At 43.7% G+C, this 19,432-nt stretch overlaps 1 protein-coding gene across 1 annotated transcript in view; it reads left to right on the top strand.

Annotated features, from left to right (window-relative positions):
- LMTK2 (lemur tyrosine kinase 2) overlaps positions 1-19,432 on the top strand; it is a 110,207-nt gene that overhangs the window by 77,125 nt on the left and 13,650 nt on the right. Inside the window, 4 exon segments of the mRNA XM_030213629.1 lie at positions 6,256-6,377; positions 10,879-10,901; positions 10,904-11,027; positions 14,169-17,247. Coding sequence (XP_030069489.1) covers positions 6,256-6,377; positions 10,879-10,901; positions 10,904-11,027; positions 14,169-17,247 — 3,348 coding nt within the window.

Below are 19,432 nucleotides of genomic sequence, written 5' to 3'. Positions count from 1 at the left end.
AATGGGTCGAGTGTTAACACGAAAAGGAGTGGAGAGAGAGGGCATCCCTGGCGCGTTCCCCGGCCTATAGGAAACCACTCCGACCCTAGACCATTGACCAAGACTCGCGCCCGAGGGTCGTTATATAATACCCTAACAGCCTGTAGAAAGAATCCATTCATCCCATACGCCTTAAGTGTTTCGAAAAGGAACCCCCAGTCCACCCTGTCGAAAGCCTTTTCGGCATCAAAACTAATTAACATTGCCGGCGTTCCCTCCCTCTGCACTTTTTCCAAAGCTAGAATTATTCTTCGCATGTTCTTTGCTATTTTCCTTCCCCTTATAAATCCCACCTGTGGCTCCTCCACCAAAGCAGGGAGATACCTGGCCAACCTATTGGCTAACAATTTAGCCAAAAATTTAGCCTCTGAATTCAAAAGTGATATCGGTCGATATGATTCTGGGCGATTGGCTGGCTTACCCGGCTTTAACAGCACTGTTATGTGAGCCTTATTCATATGTAATGGCATGGATCCCCGCTGAACTGTTAAATTAAAGACCTCAGTCAGAATCGGGCAAACTTCAGTCTGCAATAGCTTATAAAATTCGTTCCGCATTCCGTCCGGGCCTGGTGTCTTCCCCAAGGGGCTCTGCTTAATCACCCACATCACCTCCTCCACCGTAAAGTCTGCATTTAATACCCGGAGTTCTTCCTCTTCTAATCTAGGTAGATCTATACCAGTCATATAAGTCTCGCTAGGCGTGACTAAGTCATCTTGCGGCTGATACAGTTGCTCAAAAAATTTCTTGAATACTCCTGAGATTTCACTATCCTGATGTACCATGGCTCCTTGTTCATTTGCCAGCGTGAGCACCTTACGGTAGCCTGCCTTCCTGCCCATCACCCGTGCCAAAAACTTCCCTCCCTTGTTAGCAAACTTATATAGCCGATACTTATAATAGGCCAGGGACCTCTGAACTATACGATGCACTAGCTCATTAAGACTCTGTTGTGCCTCTAACAGCTGAACCCGGAGCCTCTGCGAATGTCCCTCACTATATTGTCGCCTCAGCATAGTTACTCTCTTCTCTAATCTAAGTATCTCTTGTTTTCTCACTTTCTGTATAAAACTTGTGTATGCTATAGTCTCTCCCCTGAGAACCGCCTTAGCAGTCTCCCAGTAGAGCATTGGATCCGCCCTATGTATCTCATTGGTCTTGCTAAAGTCTTTCCAACATTGAACCAAGTGGGGAAGAAACTGCCCATCCCGATATAGCCAGCTTGGAAATTGCCACACCCTGTCCCCTCTCCTCCCCTCATCTAACTGTAGTCTCACCATTACCCAGGCATGATCAGAGACCACAACTGGACCGATCCGAGCGGTGTCTACCTGTGTGAACAAGTCCTCTGTGACAAATATATAGTCAATTCGAGACCAAGTGGAGTGAGCCCTCGATAGATGGGTATAGTCCCTCTCAAGAGGGTTAAGTGTTCTCCACACGTCCACCACAGCAAATGCCTCTTCTAGCGCCGCTATTCCCCTCCGAGGTCCGGCCAGCTCTCTCCCCGTTGGTTTAGACCTGTCCAGTGCTGGATCTGCTGCCTCATTAAAATCTCCCCCCATTATAATGGGTATCCCTCCCAAACCCTGCAATATACGAATAAGCTGCGTATAAAATTGTTTTTCAAATGTGTTTCGTGCATAGATGTTACAAAGTATAACCGGTTGCCTATCCAACACTACAGATGCCAGCACATATCTCCCTTTGTCATCCCTCACTACCTTGCCAACCTCCACATGTATTCCTTTTCTTACCAATGTGAGCACTCCTCCCTTCCCTCTCACTGCTGGTGACTCAAAAATTTCGCCTACCCACCATCGTTTCAATTTAGTATGTTCTGCCTGTGTTAAATGTGTCTCCTGCAGAAATGCAATTGACGCCTTTTGATCATTCAGAGTTTTTAAAATTTTTTGCCTCTTAACTGGTGAATGTATACCCCCCACATTCCAAGTTAAAACCTGTAGTGGAGCCATGTAGTCTCTACATATCTGTCAATGCCTCCATATGAGATTCCTATAATCTCAGCGGCGAGGTGTCCCAGCCACCACCTCCCCGGTGCATCCTTCCATTCTATCACAGCTATTTCATCACACCACTCATCCTTCACATCCTCACCGTGTGCATATTTGTGTTCTGTGTCCCCCCTAATCCCTACCCCCTCTATTTCCCCCTGTGTCCCGTCCCCACCCTCCCCCCACCCCTCCTCCCTGTAACTCTTCAGAGTCTTCTTCTTGTCTCGGACTTCTCTCACTCCTGGAAGCCCCTAGCCCATCAGCACCTACTTATTTTTCGAACCCCACCCCTCAGGACGCCACCCAACTCATGGTCAGATGGCCCTCACAAATCCCAAATCCCCCACAGCCACTGAAACCTCTCTGTGTTCTTACCATTGTAACTGTCCTACCAAAGAAAAACATTGACCATTAACTTACAACCATAACTTTCACGTAACCCCCACATTATTCATCACCTCTGGGTCCGTGGCCCCCACCCACAGAAAAGCGTAGGAGGGGGCCACCCAACTGTCCAGCAAAGTTCATACCCAGTACTATCTCATGTGTTGGGCTCCTTCATATCCTTGTCTAGGAACTGCTGGGCCTCCTGTGTGGTCTGGAACGAACGCCACTGGTTCAGATGGTGAATCTTCAAAATGGCTGGATAAAGCAGCATGAATCTGGTCTTCTTAGCAGCCAATGCAGAACAAATGGGGTGAAAACGGCGTCTCTGCTCCTGTACTCCTGCCGAATAGTCTTGAAAGATCTTTACCTGGGATCCCTCATATATAAGGGAATCTCTCTTCAATCTGTAACCCCGCATGATTTCTTCCTTGTGCAGGTAATTGAGCACTTTAATGATGACGATTCTCGGTCTCTGCAAGTTTTGTTGCCAGCGCCCCAACCTGTGGGCTCGTTCAATACACAGCTCTCCGTAACTGTCAGAGAGAGCCAATTCTTTTTTCAACCACTGTTCCAGTAGATGTCCCAACGATTTTTCCGGAATCCTTTCAGGGATTCCCACAAGTCTCAGGTTACATCTCCGTGCACGGTTTTCCATGTCTTCTATTTTTTCCTGTTGCAGCTTAAGCTGATTCTGGAGTCTGGCAATCTCCTGTGTATTGTGTGAACAACAGTCCTCCGTTGTGGCTATTCGATTTTCCGCCTCTCCCACCCTCCTCTCCGTGTCTGCTGCAGATGATTCCAAATTTTTTAATTGCCCCGCCAGCAGATCAAGCCTTGGGCTGAGGGCCGCACTCACCGCTGCTGTTATTTGTGCCAGCTGTTTATCAGTAAACTCTACCTCCACTGAACTTTTCAAGTCCTCCATTTTATGGTTGGGCCTGAGAGGTGTGGGCTTTTCTTTATCAAACTTCGTCCCCTTGCGAGTGGTCCCAGGCGACATGTGTTTCAGGTATTGCTCCATACACAAAGCTCACCAGTTCATATGCGTCCTCCGCACAGCTTGCCTCCCGAATTTACTAGGCTTTAGTTGTCCAACTTCTGTGGGGACTGAGCTCCTATGCGTATTCTCAGCGTCCTCGGGGCACTCCGGAGTTCTTCTGGCACTCAGCCCGTACCTTCCGTGGTCTCTCAGGTTTGGAGACTGGGTGGGAGAAACGTTATACCACTTAGGCTACCGTCCAAAACCTTCACCCCCAGACTGGGGGGAGGGGGGCAAACAGGAAGCATACACCGCACTATCCTGCCCGAAACTTGTGCCCACGATATGCCTCAGAGAGAGAGAAAAGAGAAAAAAAAAAAAAAACTTGTGCCTCCCCCAGACTCTCTGCTGCTCTCTGTCACTTGCCTGCTCAAACCCGTTTGAGCCTCGCTTCTACTCCGGGGTTCGCATTGCGTCTGGGGGATCTGCTGTGCCTGCTTCCGATCCGCACCTCTCTGCCTCCAGTTTTTAACAGGTGCGGACTTCTCCCCTCGCGTACGTCCCTTCTCCCCTGATCACCGCTGGCCTCTGGGTTTCACTGGTGTCGTTTCTCTTCTGCCGCCGCCATCTTGGAAATGCGGGTCGTGGGAAACTCTGCGCGGGGGCTGTCGGCTTCTGTGGTGGGGCCGTTCGTAGGTGCTTCCTGGTCTCCGCTACCCTCCGATGCCCCTTAGAGCCATCGGAAGCGGTGCCGGTGCCGTTGGTTTCGGGGCTTCGCTCGAGTGGTACGGAGCTCACAGCTTGACGGCCATCTTGCCGCTCGGCTCCACCGGAAGTCCCACAATTTGGTTTTAAAAAGAATGCAAGTACGAAATCTGTGCTTGGATTATTAACTCATGATATCAGAAATTATGGAGTACCTGATGACAAGCTATTGTCCTACAGTTGGATCGTTTGGCAGCCTTTGATGTAATAGACCATTCCATCTTGTTGAATATGCTAAGTGAAATAGGTATAGCCACAATAATATTTGCTTGGCTAAAGGGTTTTTTTTTTTTTTTTTTGGAAAATAGAACCTACGTAATAAAGTATAAAAATGTTGCTGTCAAATTTGTAGAGAGCTGTAAGTAGAGTCCCACTTGGGTCTCCTTTGTTTCAGATTCTATTTAATGTTATCATGAGCTGTCTGGATAAATTTCTGGTCAGTCTTGGAGGTAAATTACTATAGATATAGATGATATTACTCTGCTCATACCTGTAAAGTGTAAAACTTTTATTCCAACATGGTCTGGCCAGGCAAAATTATCATCTTAAGCTAAATGCTGATAAAACAAAAATGATCTGGCTAACTTTGACAGCACCGCTTATAGGTAATGCAATCACTCTTTTTAAAATCATCTTTATTAACAAGCTCAAGAAAAACAGAAGTACGGTATCAATGTTTTTGTTTTTTTGTGTGTGTTAGTACAGAAACAACCAAAACCCCTCCCCCTGCCACGTCCATTTTTTGGCAAAAGTTTTAAAAAGGCATTTTTTTTACAGGTTCACTGAAAAATGATTCTGCACACGCCTAAAACACGCATCTGCACCACCTCAGGCCATTTTTCAGCACGCCTTTGTAAAAGGGCACCTTACTTGGTTGGTCAAGGATGTTATGTAGGACACTGCAGTCACTGCAGAATACTGCAGCTAGATTAATCTGCCAGATAAACAAATGGGAAAGAGCAACTCTGTTGTTGAGAACTACATTGGCTTCCTATAGACGCATGAACGCTGTTTAAATTATGTATGCTAATATTCCATTTCCTTAGTGTCCCTCTGTACTGGCCCAGGATTGGACTGATGGGTTGTGCATGCCTTTTAGCAGGTGGAGACTGAGAAAATTCTCACTCTAGAGAGCCAATAAGAGCCCTGGCCATGTCACTTTAGCCTCTGTATTTTCTCAGTCTCCAGCAGGTAGGAGGTGAGCCCATTAGCCTCTTTCTGTCTCTATTTAAAAAAAAAAATAAATAAATTTAGTTTAATCCTTCTGTGCCTGGGGAATCTAGTGGGGGCTAGGTTAAAGGATTTATTCCTCTCCAGCTTCTGGGGTGTAAACTCGGGTGTCCTGGGTCCCTCCCCCCCTTCCTCCTCATCTCCCTTTGCTGTTCTGGGAAGGGCTACACCTTTGCTGAAAAGGGTCCTTGCCTTTGGGAGAGGCAGCCACTTCATCTTAAAAAAATAAATAAATAAATAAAATCCATCAGAAGCCTTCCTCTCCCCTCAGCACTAACAAGCAGGCAGCTCAGTTGTGCTCCATTTTGTTTTTTCTGTGCTGTTTCCCTCTCAGCTGTTCTTAAAAACAAAATAAATAAAGAGCCCCGAGGCCTGAATGAGCAGTTTGGCTTTGTACTACCTTCGCTCCTCCGCATGTTCCTCGCGTTTTCCCAGTGGCTTTTCTTGTACTATTTAAAAAAGAAAGGTGCAAAGCATTTTTTGTCGTGAGAGTGCGCTATGGCGGAGAAATTGAAGCGCTGCACCGTTTGCCAGTGCCGGGGAGTAGGCGTCATCAGCTCTTGTAAATACTGTACGGTGCCTTCTCCACTTGCGTCTTCGACCGCACCACCATCTGCGTCGTCTCGTTCGCTCCCCCCAATAGGAGGTTCAGTTTTCAAAGTGTTTTACTTTTTGTGCTACAGCAGAAAGACTTTTGAAAATAGGAGTGTATTTGTGGAAGAATAAATAGTGTTTTGCATCCTAAAACTGCTAAAGAAAACTTGGCTTGTTTTGCTTTTTGTCATTTTCAAATGTTTGTTTTTTTGTTGTGTAAAATCATATTTTTACATCAAAATACAGGAAGACTATGTGGAGACAGATGAGAAGAAGTTAATTCCACTTCGATGGACTGCTCCAGAACTGGTGACAAGCTTTCAAGACAAATTGGTGGTGGCAGCTCAAACAAAGCCTAGCAATATTTGGTAAGTGACACATCACAAAGTTTGAATGAGTGACAGGATGCTGAAAGTACTCTTTGTGCTTCCTGTGGCATTTGATATTTATTTGGATTACTTATTGTAGTATTTCCTGTTCCTGCTGATCTACTGATTCACAAAACTGCTATGGGCATTAAAGTGTGAGCTGAGCCAATTTCTGCTGTGACAAATGAATTATATCCAGTGACAATTACTAGGTGGTGTCTTAGTTTTATACAGACTAAATATTTATTGCTCAGAAGTGTCTTTAAAGTCTCATCTGCCCGCAACCTCGGAGTCATCTTCTTCGACTCCCTCTCCTTCTTGGCACACATCCAGCAGATAGCCAAGACCTGTCGCTTCTTCCTCTTCAACATCAGCAAAATTCGCCCTTTCCACTCTGAACACACCACCCGAACTCTCGTCCACGCTCTCATGACCTCTTGCCTTGACTACTATTTCCACACTTGGACTTGTTATGGCATGAAGCTTCTTAGAAGTTTCCTTGTATTTTTATTTCCAGATCTCATTCATTCTGAAGTTGGGGTCATTTAGCTTTGAAAGGATACATTGCACAACAATGGGTTGGCACAACCGCACACATGCTGTGTTTCTGTAATCATGGCTCAAGCAGCTAGCTGATTGGGTTACGTGCATTTATGCAGCTATAGTGAGGCTGCAGTATATACCTATAAGGTTCTTCCACATCGGTGATCTATTGGCACTGGTTGCAGTTGCCTGTAATGGCTTCACAGCTCCATGTTACAGCTTCAGCAGCAGCTACCGTGTTTCCCCGAAAATAAGACACTGTCTTATATTAATTTTTGCCCCCCCAAAATGCGCTAGGTCTTATTTTCAGGGGCTGTCTTATTTTTCGGGGAAACATCGGGCTTGGATCGGGGTTGGCCCGCCCACCCTCCGTCGCTCCAGGACCTAACCTTAAACGATTCCTTTCACCTTTGCAGCAAGCAGCAGCAGGGCAGGCCACGCCTTCCTTCCGTATCCCAACCTCGCCTGATGTAATGTCCGCGAGGGCGGGGCATGGAAGGAAGGAGAGGTCTGCCCTGCTGCTGCTTGCTGCGAAGGTGAAGAGAGACGTTTAAGGTTAGTTCTGGGAGTGACGGCGGGGCGGGTGGAGGGGGGGCCCGGCGACCTCGGGTGTGGGCGCGGCCCGGGGGCAGCCTTGTCCAACTCTCGGCGGCCCTGCTTTCAAACAAAAATTTGCTAGGTCTTACTTTCGGGGGAGGCCTTATATCTAGCAATTCAGGAAAACCTCTACTAGGTCTTATTTTCGGGGGATGTCTTACTTTCGGGGAAACAGGGTAGTTGCAGGGCTCAATTTTGTCATGGTTAGCTGCATTATTCCTTTCTGCATCATGCAGCTTGATCAATAGCAACTATCATCATGTGGCTTCAGTGGTAGCTAAGACATGGAGGTGAGAGGCGCTGTCAGGTCAGTGCAGGGGGCCCGGCACGGAGGGGGGAGGGGGCTGTCTAATAAATCAGGGAAATGAAGAGAAAAAAAAAAGAAGGCATTATGCCCTCTAATAGTAAATTCAACACTGTATTTAATAATTGGACATTCCATGTCTATATCACTTATTAAAATAAAGGAGCAGGAAACCATCAAACATATAAATGGCAAGTGACCGACTCACCTGCAAATGCGCAGTAGAGACTTCCCTCTCTGTCCCGCCCTTGCGTCAAGACATGATGACGTCAGAGGGCGGAATAGAGAGGGAAACGGAGTCGGACTGTTGGACGCTGCCGCTGGAGCCTGGAAACGAACATCGCACGCACCAATGTCCACCCTCCCCCCCCCATCCCCGCCGCCGCTTCCGCCCCCTTCCGTGCCGGGCCCCCTGCACTGACCTGACAGCGCCTCTCACCTCCGTGTGGAAGCGCTGCAGGTAGCAGCGCTTTCACACGGAGGTGAGAGGCGCTGTCATGTCAGTGCAGGGGGCCCGGCACGGAGGGGGGAGGGAGCGGCGGTGAGGAGGGTAGCTGGAAATCTCGCCCGTTTTAACGGGCTTAACGGCTAGTCAGTAATAAAAAGTCATTGAAGTAGAACCATAAAGTGCTCACCTTTGTCCCTTCCTTAGACCACAAAATTTGAGGGGGCTGTCCAATAAATCAGGGAGTTTTATAAGGAAATGAAGAGAAAAAAAAAAGAAAGGCATTATGCCCACCCACAATCCATTATTAATTTCCAGCCTTAGATATTATAACCCTGGTATCTTCTTCATGTCTATGAAAACTCTAAGTTGGTCTGGTGAAAAAAAAACATACTTAACTCCCAAATATTTCACTGTACATTTACATGGGTATGCTAGCAAAAACGTTGCGCCCATAGTTTTTGTCTCTTCTCTCATCTCTAGAAAGTTTTTCTGTTTTTCTTGCGTAACTTTAGTGACGTCAGGAAAAATCCATAATTTTTGCCCACAAAACTTTTGATGAATATTCTTGAAGTATAATTTAAGGATAGCATTGAAGTCTTGCTCAAGTACGAATGAGATCAGAAGTATAGCCGTATTTGTGACTTCAGATAGTGAGTCTTCTAATATTAAGGAAATATCTTTAAAATCTTCATTCAATTCTTTTAATTGAATTTGTTCCCATCCTTCAGCTGCCATCTCATCTCTACAGTTAATGCGGACTTACTTACATGTCAATATCGTATTTTGCACAGAGCATATCTACTACTACTACTTAACATTTGTAGAGCGCTACTAGGGTTACGCAGCGCTGTACAGTTTAACAAAGAAGGACAGTCCCTGCTCGAAGGAGCTTACAATCTAAAGGACGAAATGTCAAGTTGGGGCAGTAAAGATTTCCTTAATAGAGGTGTAGTGGTTAGGTGCCGAAGGCGACATTGAAGAGGTGGGCTTTGAGCAAGGATTTGAAGATGGGCAGGGAGGGGGCCTGGCGTATGGGCTCAGGGAGTTTATTCCAAGCATGGGGTGAAGCGAGGCAGAAAGGGCGGAGCCTGGAGTTGGCAGTGGTGGAGAAGGGTACTGAGAGGAGGGATTTGTCTTGAGAGCGGAGGTTACGGGTAGGAACGTAAGGGGAGATGAGGGTAGAGAGGTAATGAGGGGCTGTGGACTGAGTGCATTTGTAGGTTAAAAGGAGAAGCTTGAACTGTATGCGGTACCTGATTGGACGCCAGTGAAGTGACTTGAGGAGAGGGGTGATATGAGTATATCGGTCCAGGCGGAAGATAAGACGTGCAGCCGAGTTCTGAACGGACTGAAGGGGGGATAGATGGCTAAGTGGGAGGCCAGTGAGGAGTAGGTTGCAGTAGTCAAGGCGAGAGGTAATGAGAGAGTGGACGAGAGTTCGGGTGGTGTGCTCAGAGAGGAAGGCTCAAAATTTCAACATGGGGGGAGTAGAGGAGCCTTGTGTTCCAAATGTAGAAGACAAGTGGGGACTTTTTTTTCACTCTGGGAATGTCCAATGATCCAAAACTTTTTGGCTTGCTATATTTCATTTTTGGGGAAAACTATTGAGGGTGCCAATCCCTTGTTTCCCACTTGGAGTGCTACTAGATAAAGACTTTTTGTGCTGCAGGGTAGAGGTGCTCAGCTCTTAGAAAGGCTTGTCTCCTGGGCAAACGACTCATTTTGAGCACGTGGACTAGTGATCAACTACCAGATTTTTGGCATTGGCGCAATCAGCTCCATGAGCTTTTGTTGTTAGAGTGCAGGTTGGTGGGAATGTCCCCCAAATAGATGAAATTGTTTTTGGCGATCTGGGACCCGTATATTCAATATGTTTCTCCAAGGGCCCACAGTTTTATCATGAATTCTCTTTTGGGATGATCTGGGGGGGAAGGTGGAGGAGGACCCTTTTTTTGTGTGTGTGTGTGTTGTGAGGGGGGAGGGAGTTAGAATGAGCTTTCATCCAGTTAAGTTGGGGTGTTTTAGTTTGTGGGGCATCTAAATGGTATTAGACATACAGAACAGTAGCAGATCCGGTTGGAGTTATAAAGAATGGTTAAGTTTGAAAGAGGGGAGCCACAAAAGTCAGTTTTGGATTGGGGAATTTATCAGTGCAAGATCTCCAGAGGACTCATGATAGTAGTGAGTACATTGAATGTATCTCTTTAGCACCTAGACCTTGCGTCCTACTGAGCAACCGAGTGTAAAGGTTGCACAAAATGACAGGGTGTAATAACTAAGTCCCAGTGATTAGCAGTGGAGGGAGGGGTGGGATAGGGGAGGGGTTAGGGTGGGACAGAAAATGTGTAAATGTGGATGATGATAGTCTGCACATATTTGAACAAATTTTGGTTCGCAATTTGAAATGTGTAAAGGTTGCTGAAATATTCTATTTTTGTGGGTTTTAATATATCACCAATAAAAAAACGTTGAAACATAAAGACAAACCAAAAAAACGAAAACCAAGAAGGTGTGAGAGATTCATAGACTGCCCTTTCAAACTACTCTTAAGTCCTATTTTAAAATGTCATATGATGTATAATGCTCTCTTCTTGTTTCCTCATTACTAGGTCTCTCGGTGTAACGTTATGGGAACTTTTGACAAAGCCATCCAACCTTATTCACACTTGTCTGATAAAGAAGTCCTAGCCCATGTTATAAAAGAAAACAAGGTTAAACTTTCTAAGCCACAGCTAGAGCAGCCCTACTCTGACAGATGGTAAGTTATTACTTGGCTCTGGACTATAAATACATTTTTATTACTGTTCCATCTTGTGTATAGTGTTGGCCATAACTAACAGATGAGAGATTCCTATGTACTGAATATGAAATATCTTGGTGCTAATATTATATGCCAACTAAAAGGTCCAGGAACTGGTTGAAACGTCAGATAACTTAACAATTCAGCAAGAGATTGAGAAACTGCAGGTGTCACTGATGGTGGTGAATTAATGCTCGCAGATAATAGACCCCCTTGCTTCTGTAGAGTTGCAGGTATCTTCCCTAGGCTAGAAGCTCCTACTTTTCACTGCTCTTCCCTGTTGGTGGGAAGCATGAGAGAGCTGGAAAGAAGAAGGGTGAGGTTCTTATACTTGCATGTTTTGCGTCGCCTTCCAATCTGGAGTTGGAGACTTTTGAGTCATCTAAGACCCTTAAGGTGCTTGCTGACCCCATTATCAGTCTGTGAAGCTAGCACAATTACCTCATCTCTAGTAGAGGGGTGGCAATGAGGGAGCATACTAATGATGACAAAACATAGAAAGGTAGCACTCTGGGAATGTAGATCAGGTATACAAATGTATAGACCCAAGCTCTCAAAGCCCAGAATACACACTGAAAAGAATAGAACACAAGGCTCAGTTGTTATAAAAATATAAAAGCTAATTTATTATTTGGCAGCAATAGAAACAGTGTAATATCATCAAGCTAAATTACCCAAATTAATGGTAAGGCAATGAGTATTTATGTACCTGTCAAGGCAAGGTAAAAGAGATCGCAAACTTTATTTTATTTTTAGTAAACATTTTATTGATTCAAAGATAAGCCAATACAATAGAAACATAGAACAATGCAACGGTGTACAGTATCGTACGACCACCTAAATTTCCGGAAAGAACTAAAAACACACCTGTTCAAAAAGGCATATTCCACCGACCCAACATAAAAGCCTGAGTACCTGCAACACAGCAAAACCAAAGATCGGAATGGACACACCCTTAACTTCCCTCTTCCTCCCTAAATTCCCCATCTTACCTACCTTACATGAACCTTACTCTACTACAATAACACCTTGTATTTGTTCATGCCGGAACTGGTGAATGCCACTACGGTACTATGTAAGCCACATTGATCCTGCAAATAGGTGGGAAAATGTGGGCTACAAATGTAACAAATAAAATAAAAATGAATAAAAATTCTCTCTCTCCCCCTCCCCTGGTGAGTACAAGTGTCCGCAATAGAACAAGGGTCATTGGTAAACCAGTGCTTGGAAAGACCATCTAAACTACCCAGAACGGTGACTCCTTTAAATTTTGGTGTGCTGTGGCATATATGTATGTCTGTGCTAAAATTTGCTTACTTATATGTATATGCTGATTTACACATGTAGACATTTTTCATATGTAAATAGTGTGTAATAACTTTGCTTAAGTTGCATACAGTTTTATCATGATAGGTTTTTGCTTTGTTTTTTCTGATTTCCAAATCCTAGTTAGCCCTCCTTATTCATAGTAACTGTAGCTGACTAGGTGAGTCAGTCTTAGTGATGTGTAGCTAATCCTGAATCAGTGGCGTAGCCACAGGTGGGCCTGGGTGGGCCAGGGCCCACCCACTTAGGGCTCAGGCCCACCCAACAGTAGCACACATTTAGTGGTAGCTGGTGGGGATCCCAAACTCCGCCAGCTGAAGACTTTCCCCTGATGGTAATGAAAACGCTACTCTTCACAATAACGGCACCTGCGCATGCTCAGTTTTCAGTGCATGCCTGCTGCAGACTGCCAAGATGGAAAGAAGCGCTTTCTCACCAGCTGAGATATTTTTGGGTGGTGGTTGAGGGGAGGGGGAGAGAACACTTGGTGCCCACCCACTTCTTGCATAGGCCCACCCAAAATCTGTTGTCTGGCTACGCCCCTGTCCTGAATGCATGTTTTCATTCTTTCTATACTGAAAATGCTTGCATATGTATTTTTAAAGATACATATAGTCAGTGGAGTCCATTTTGAAATCAAACTTACCTTTATGGACATCTGTTTAGCATACACTGGATTATATGGTAAATATTGTTGTAGTGTATCCCTTCCCTGCCTAGCAGATGCTTGTTTAGCTTCCTTTATTTTCTTAAATTCTCTCCTCTCCTCTGCTCATAGCCAGCAGATTGCCAAGACCTGTCTTTTCTTTCTTTACAACATCTGTAAAATCCGCCCCTTTCTTTCCGAGCACGCTACCAAAACCCTCATCCACACCCTTGTCACCTCTCGTTTAGACTACTGCAATCTGCTTTTTGCTGGCCTCCCACTTAGTCACCTCTCCAGTCGGTTCAAAACTCTGCTGCCCGTCTCATCTTCCGCCAGGGTCGCTTTACTCATACTACCCCTCTCCTCAAGACCCTTCACTGGCTCCCTATCCGTTTTCACATCCTGTTCAAACTTCTTCTACTAACCTATAAATGTACTCACTCTGCTGCTCCCCAGTATCTCTCCACACTCGTCCTTCCCTACACCCCTTCCCGTGCACTCCGCTCCATGGATAAATCCTTCTTATCTGTTCCCTTCTCCACTACTGCCAACTCCAGACTTCGCGCCTTCTGTCTCGCTGCACCCTACGCCTGGAATAAACTTCCTGAGCCCCTACGTCTTGCCCCATCCTTGGCCACCTTTAAATCTAGACTGAAAGCCCACCTCTTTAACATTGCTTTTGACTCGTAACCACTTGTAACCACTCGCCTCCACCTACCCTCCTCTCTTCCTTCCCGTTCACTTTAATTGATTTGATTTGCTTACTTTATTTATTTTTGTCTATTAGATTGTAAGCTCTTTGAGCAGGGACTGTCTTTCTTCTATGTTTGTGCAGCGCTGCGTATGCCTGTAGCGCTATAGAAATGCTAAATAGTAGTAGTAGTAGTCTTCCTGACTATTGATACCTAGCCACAGAAATGACCCTGAAATGCTGTAGAATATCAAGACGGTACTTTATCATTTGTTACTAGTACTTACTAATGTATTAAATGGCACGTAGAAGTCTCTCTCCTATTTTAATTTACTTGATATAAGGACATAAATTGGACCTGTGATGCCTCTTAATGCGCAGTACTGTTGCTAAGTTGTAGAGAGTGACCTTTTTCTTTCTTTTTTTTTTAATGCAGGTATGAAGTCTTGCAGTTTTGCTGGTTATCATATGACAAAAGATTGACAGCAGAAGAAGTCCATAGACTGTTAACATACCTTCGCATGCAGAGCCAAAAAGAATCAGAAATTGATTTTGAGCAGCGATGGAATGCTCTTAAGCCAAACACTAACAACCGTCAGTCTTCAGCAAATAACTCCGCATTTCCTATCCTGGACCATTTTACAGGGGATAGGCTGAACCATGAAATGGATGAGGTTCTTACAGTAACTGAAACAAGTCAAGGACTCAGCTTTGAGTATGTGTGGGAAGCAGCTAAACACGATCATTTTGAGGAACACGATCATATTAATTCAGACACAGAAGTGAATTATAAAAGCATCATCTTCCCTGTTCCTGTAGATGTTTTTGAGAAGACCGTTTTAGAACATCAGCATGAAGATTGTCAGAGTGTACCTCCTGAGGTGCCTGGGCAGGTTCCTGTTTTTGATGCTCACAATCTTTCTGTTGGTAACGAATACTATATTCAGTTAGAAGAACAAGGCGGAAGCAGCTTGCATTTTGATCACCAGCCATACATTCAGAACTCAAAAGTTAATAGTCAAAGGATTCTACAAAGCAAGAGCCCACAGTTCATTGTTCTTAGGGAAGTTAATACTGAAGAATCCAGTACAGATGCAGATTGTTCTCCATGTGGAACACATTCAAAGGATTTTAATATACCTGAATATTTGCATTTGACTCGAGACTCTAGTGCCCGTTTTCATAATAATTTGGAAGCTGGAGACCAGTCAAAAACATCGGCACGTGCATTTGAGCCACACAAACTAAATAGTAGGCATACAGGATCCGAGCCAGTTCCTTTAAGTTCAGAGCTGGGAATATTTAAGAAATCTCTTGTTACTCAGACGGGAAGTTCAAGTCAGCTTTTTAAAAATGACACCTTTTCCTTAGAAAATATGACTACACATTCAGATGTTGGGCCACTTCTTGACAAAGAGCTGTCTGATAACTTCTTTTTTCTTCAAGAGAAGAATTTACTAACAGATCCATTGTCTAACAAAGGCTATAGTAACTTCGCATCAGAAATTGGAAACAGAGCATTCACAAAGGATATATTTGAAACATCAAACCAGAACAGCTTAGACATTGAACTTAAATTAACTGAAAACAAACCAGATTTCTCCTTGTTGCGTGAGAATCTTAGTAGTGTCAATGACGAACTGAACTATATCTTTGCAGAGAAAGACTTCAATGATCCTGCAGAGTCACATGCACAATTAAATGTGGAAACACAGATACCCTTAGACAACTCTGTTACACATGAAGAGAACCACAGTTCACTTCAGAATTTTGCTGGACTAAGCAGTGGACTTAATGAAAATAACTTCTCTCATGTTGGGACTGCTGAAATCTCATCGTCTAGTATTAGAAATTTTAATCTCTGCCAAAATGTTGATTCAGGCACTGATGATGGTGTCCGCCTTGGAATGCTGTGCAGTGAGGCCAAAAATCAAACCTTTAGAAAGGGTCCATTTGATGATAGTGAACTTGAAGGATATGCAATGCAAAGTAGTCTTGGTAAATTAACTTTTTCTAGTGAAATCACTCAGAATAATAACCTTAATCAAGAACATGCAGTGAACCTGCAAGACGTACATTCAGATGGTTTCCAGAATAAATCTGTTGCATTAGACCACAGAAGTGGATATTTGCTGGAGAAAAATGAGGAAACTAAGAAAAGTCTGTCTCAGGATCTTAAAGATGCTTCACGTGAAGTGACATTAATGTCGGTGTTTTCTTCAGACTCCATTAGTCAAGACAGTCTGTTGGATGACAGTCCATCAGTTTCTGTGCAGACTTCAGAACAGCCAGTTGAAACACCAGACTCTCTAGACTCACTGGATGTGCATAAAGTGTTGGAATCGTTAGAATCCCACAGTCCTCAGAAACTGTTGCCTCCAGAGAAACCGACCGATAGTGGCTATGAAACGGAGAACCTCGAGTCTCCTGAATGGACTTTCCATGCTGGTGTTGGTGGCACTACAGGCATGGACAGTGCACCTCATGATATTATAAATACAGCTATTAGTTCGTTACCTCCAACCCCCGTTATTATAATTTCTGAGCCAACAGTTTGCCCAGGTACAGCAAATAACAAAGATAATTGTAAAGTAACCACAGAGACGTTTACAAAAGGAAGTCAGAATTCATACAGAGACTCTGCTTATTTTTCTGATAATGATTCTGAACCAGATAAGAAGCCAGAATATATCATGAATTCATCAGCAGTACCTACATTAGATTTGGCTTCAAATCAATCTTGGAGTGATTCTGTGAGCATAAGAAAAAATGGGGAAGAAAATAAAATTGGTAGTGTTAAAGAACCAAAGCAGTCTTTTGAAGGTGGCTTGGATTTACTTAATAAACTACAAACATGGGAACAACATGAAAATCTGGAGGCACAGCCATCGTACCTCTGTGAACGTACAAGGCAGCTGCATCCTGTGGAAGGGGGAAAAGAGATGCATTTGACATTAGGATCGGATTTTGTAGATAGCTGTAGTGGAGAAGATTCGTCCAGTGACATCTCTATTATTAGCACTAATATGGCAGAATTTATTTCTCAGACAGGCCTAACATCCAATACCGACCCATCAGGTCTAATAGATCTTTCTGATGCCTCATATACAACAGATATGGTCATTGAAAAACCTTTGTCCGACTCCTTCCACATTGAAGGGCACAAGCTAAAGGAACCTGACATTGAAGGAAAATACCTTGGTAAACTTGATGCATCACGACTGCTGGAAGATGGAATAGAAGGCTTAGAGGCAGATGAAGAAGATGAGGAGAATAGTGATGATTCTGATGATGACATAAGAGCATTTCACATGCACAGTTATAGCTCCGACAGCGAGGATGACATTGTGCACCCTGTGCCAGTTGTAATTTCAGAAAAGGATGATGGGAAGAATTTAAAGAGTTTGTTGAAAATTCCAAAATCTGTTGCATTAGAAACACCTGCTGGTAACTCAAGTAAAAACAAGAGAGAAGTAACCTTCTTTGATGATGTCACAGTCTACCTGTTTGATCAGGTATCCATGAATTCTAAGTGTGCTATATAGTTCAAATATGTAGCCAAAATGTTGACACACTTGTACTACCTAGGCACTGCATAACCATTACAGTGTGTGCATATATATATATATAGATAGAGAGCATCTGCCACCCCTAGTAGACTGTATCAAGAAATTGGGGACTGGAATGTATTAGGATGTGTGAAATTATTGTAAAATGAAAACATCAAGGAGGTAATGCTATAACTTGGTGCCTTGAATCAGTAAGTGCCAGCTTTATAATGGCACTTAGGTGTACCAAATACTATAGAATACTAGCACAAACCTGCTTTGGTGTGCCAAACATTAGACGTGATCATTTACATCAGGTCCATGGCTGCTGTAAGTGGGCAAGCCTAAGTATGCCATGCAATGTACACAACTGATAGTGTTCGGTAAGTTGTGCATGTTGGTGCCACACCATGACCCGCCACATGCTCTGCCCATATGTAAGCCCCCCCCTTAGAGTTATGTGCCTTAGCCCTTGTGCACTTCTTTATAGAATAGTGCATTTTGGGGGCATATTGCCAAGTAGGGCAGAACTTAACGTACCCACTTATAGAATTGCCTCCTAATTTTGTTAGTGAATCATAGTATTAAATTGGACCATGTGTTTTTATTGACAGAATTATTAATGCATGAATTGTACTTTTTAAATACTGGGTGCTGATATGTATCATTTCTCTGAAGACCAGGTGACTCTGCTAACGCAACTGGTTGATGCCATCCAAAAGTGCCAATATGAAACGTATTCCCAATACTTTATAAGAAGAATCTGAAGGTCCCTCTGGGCAATCATGGCATAGGTGTCAACATCTCAAAAATGATTGGGAATGCCAAGCACATTAAATATTAACCTTTCCTGGCCACAATGAAAGAACATTCTCAATATTAGGGTACTCAGCATGGTAGTTCTGTATTCCCACACTTATGCAGTATTTATTAGTATGTCTTTTTTCCACCAAGGGCAACAGATGTATATTTTCATTTCATTTTGCTAACCCACTTTTTGCCATAAGCCTCAAAATCAGTGAACAGTAAAATCACTGTCAGTAAAACGAAATACAATATTAGGACCTAACTAAACCAAAATACAATATGCGGTTTAAAATAAAATACAAGAAAGACAATCCCATAAAAACAATAACCCCTCATAATATATATACAACTACTAATAAGGAAAACTACTAACCATTGCAGATCCTCAATTAACCCTCCCCGTTCAACATAGTGAGATCACAAAGATTCCTACAAAATTGTCATTCTCTAAAAACAGGTTCTCTGAAAGGCTGTCTTGATTGTAATTCCTTTGTTTGGGTGCCTCCCCCCCCCCCCCCTTTAGATTTTTGGCGTTAAGTGTATGTTACTGCCCTTAGTATTTTACTTAAGGCTTTTCATCCGTTTTAAAGTTCCTATTTTGACATGCCTGTCAGTAGGTCTATATTTTGACAGTTTTCTGGTACACTTTTTTCACTGACATTTTCTTCTACATCTGTTGTAACATCTTCAGTTTTTCTAATAACGGCAGAAAAAAAGGTCCACATCAAGAAATGTTCAGCCTGCAGTCAAAAGATGTGCAGAGCTGAGCATCACAAGCCCTGCTACAAGTATTGGGACGTCTCATATGTCCCACTGTATTATTTTCTCCAGGATGTCACCAAGGGTCATCAAGCTCCATTTCGCCTCTTACCTGGAAGAAAGACACTGACCATTGGAGGCTCAGAAGAGTTAAGGTATTGACTCTATCTCTGAAGCCTAGAAATAGGTCCAAGAAATGAGATGGTTCTCATTCTCTTAACGCACACAAAGTAATAGGCTCTGACAACTCCAGTAGCCTATGAGAAATGTTGCCAACAGAAGATGATAGAGCAGCACAGGGCTCCTTTTGAGAGACAGCTTTGCAAGCAGGAAAATTCTGGAGTATACGTTTTTACCTTATTTATGACTCCCAGTCTTCTTACTCCCCATGTTGAATTCTGGAGGTCCAGAGTTAAGCTTTCAGCCATCTTAAGGTACTTTGAAGAAAGTCAGCTGTCCTGCTGGGCAGCATTAATTTTTTGGATAGACAAAAATCAAAACTTCAGAAAGGGTCCAATCAAAACTTTAGAAAGGGAATAGCAGCAGCACAATGGGCAAGAAAGAACATGTCTCCCCCCTCCCCCGC

Source organism: Microcaecilia unicolor, chromosome 8 (genome assembly GCF_901765095.1).
Source record: "Microcaecilia unicolor chromosome 8, aMicUni1.1, whole genome shotgun sequence".
In the NCBI taxonomy this organism is placed as follows: Eukaryota; Metazoa; Chordata; class Amphibia; order Gymnophiona; family Siphonopidae; genus Microcaecilia; species Microcaecilia unicolor.
This window is presented reverse-complemented; position numbering and strand designations above follow the sequence as displayed.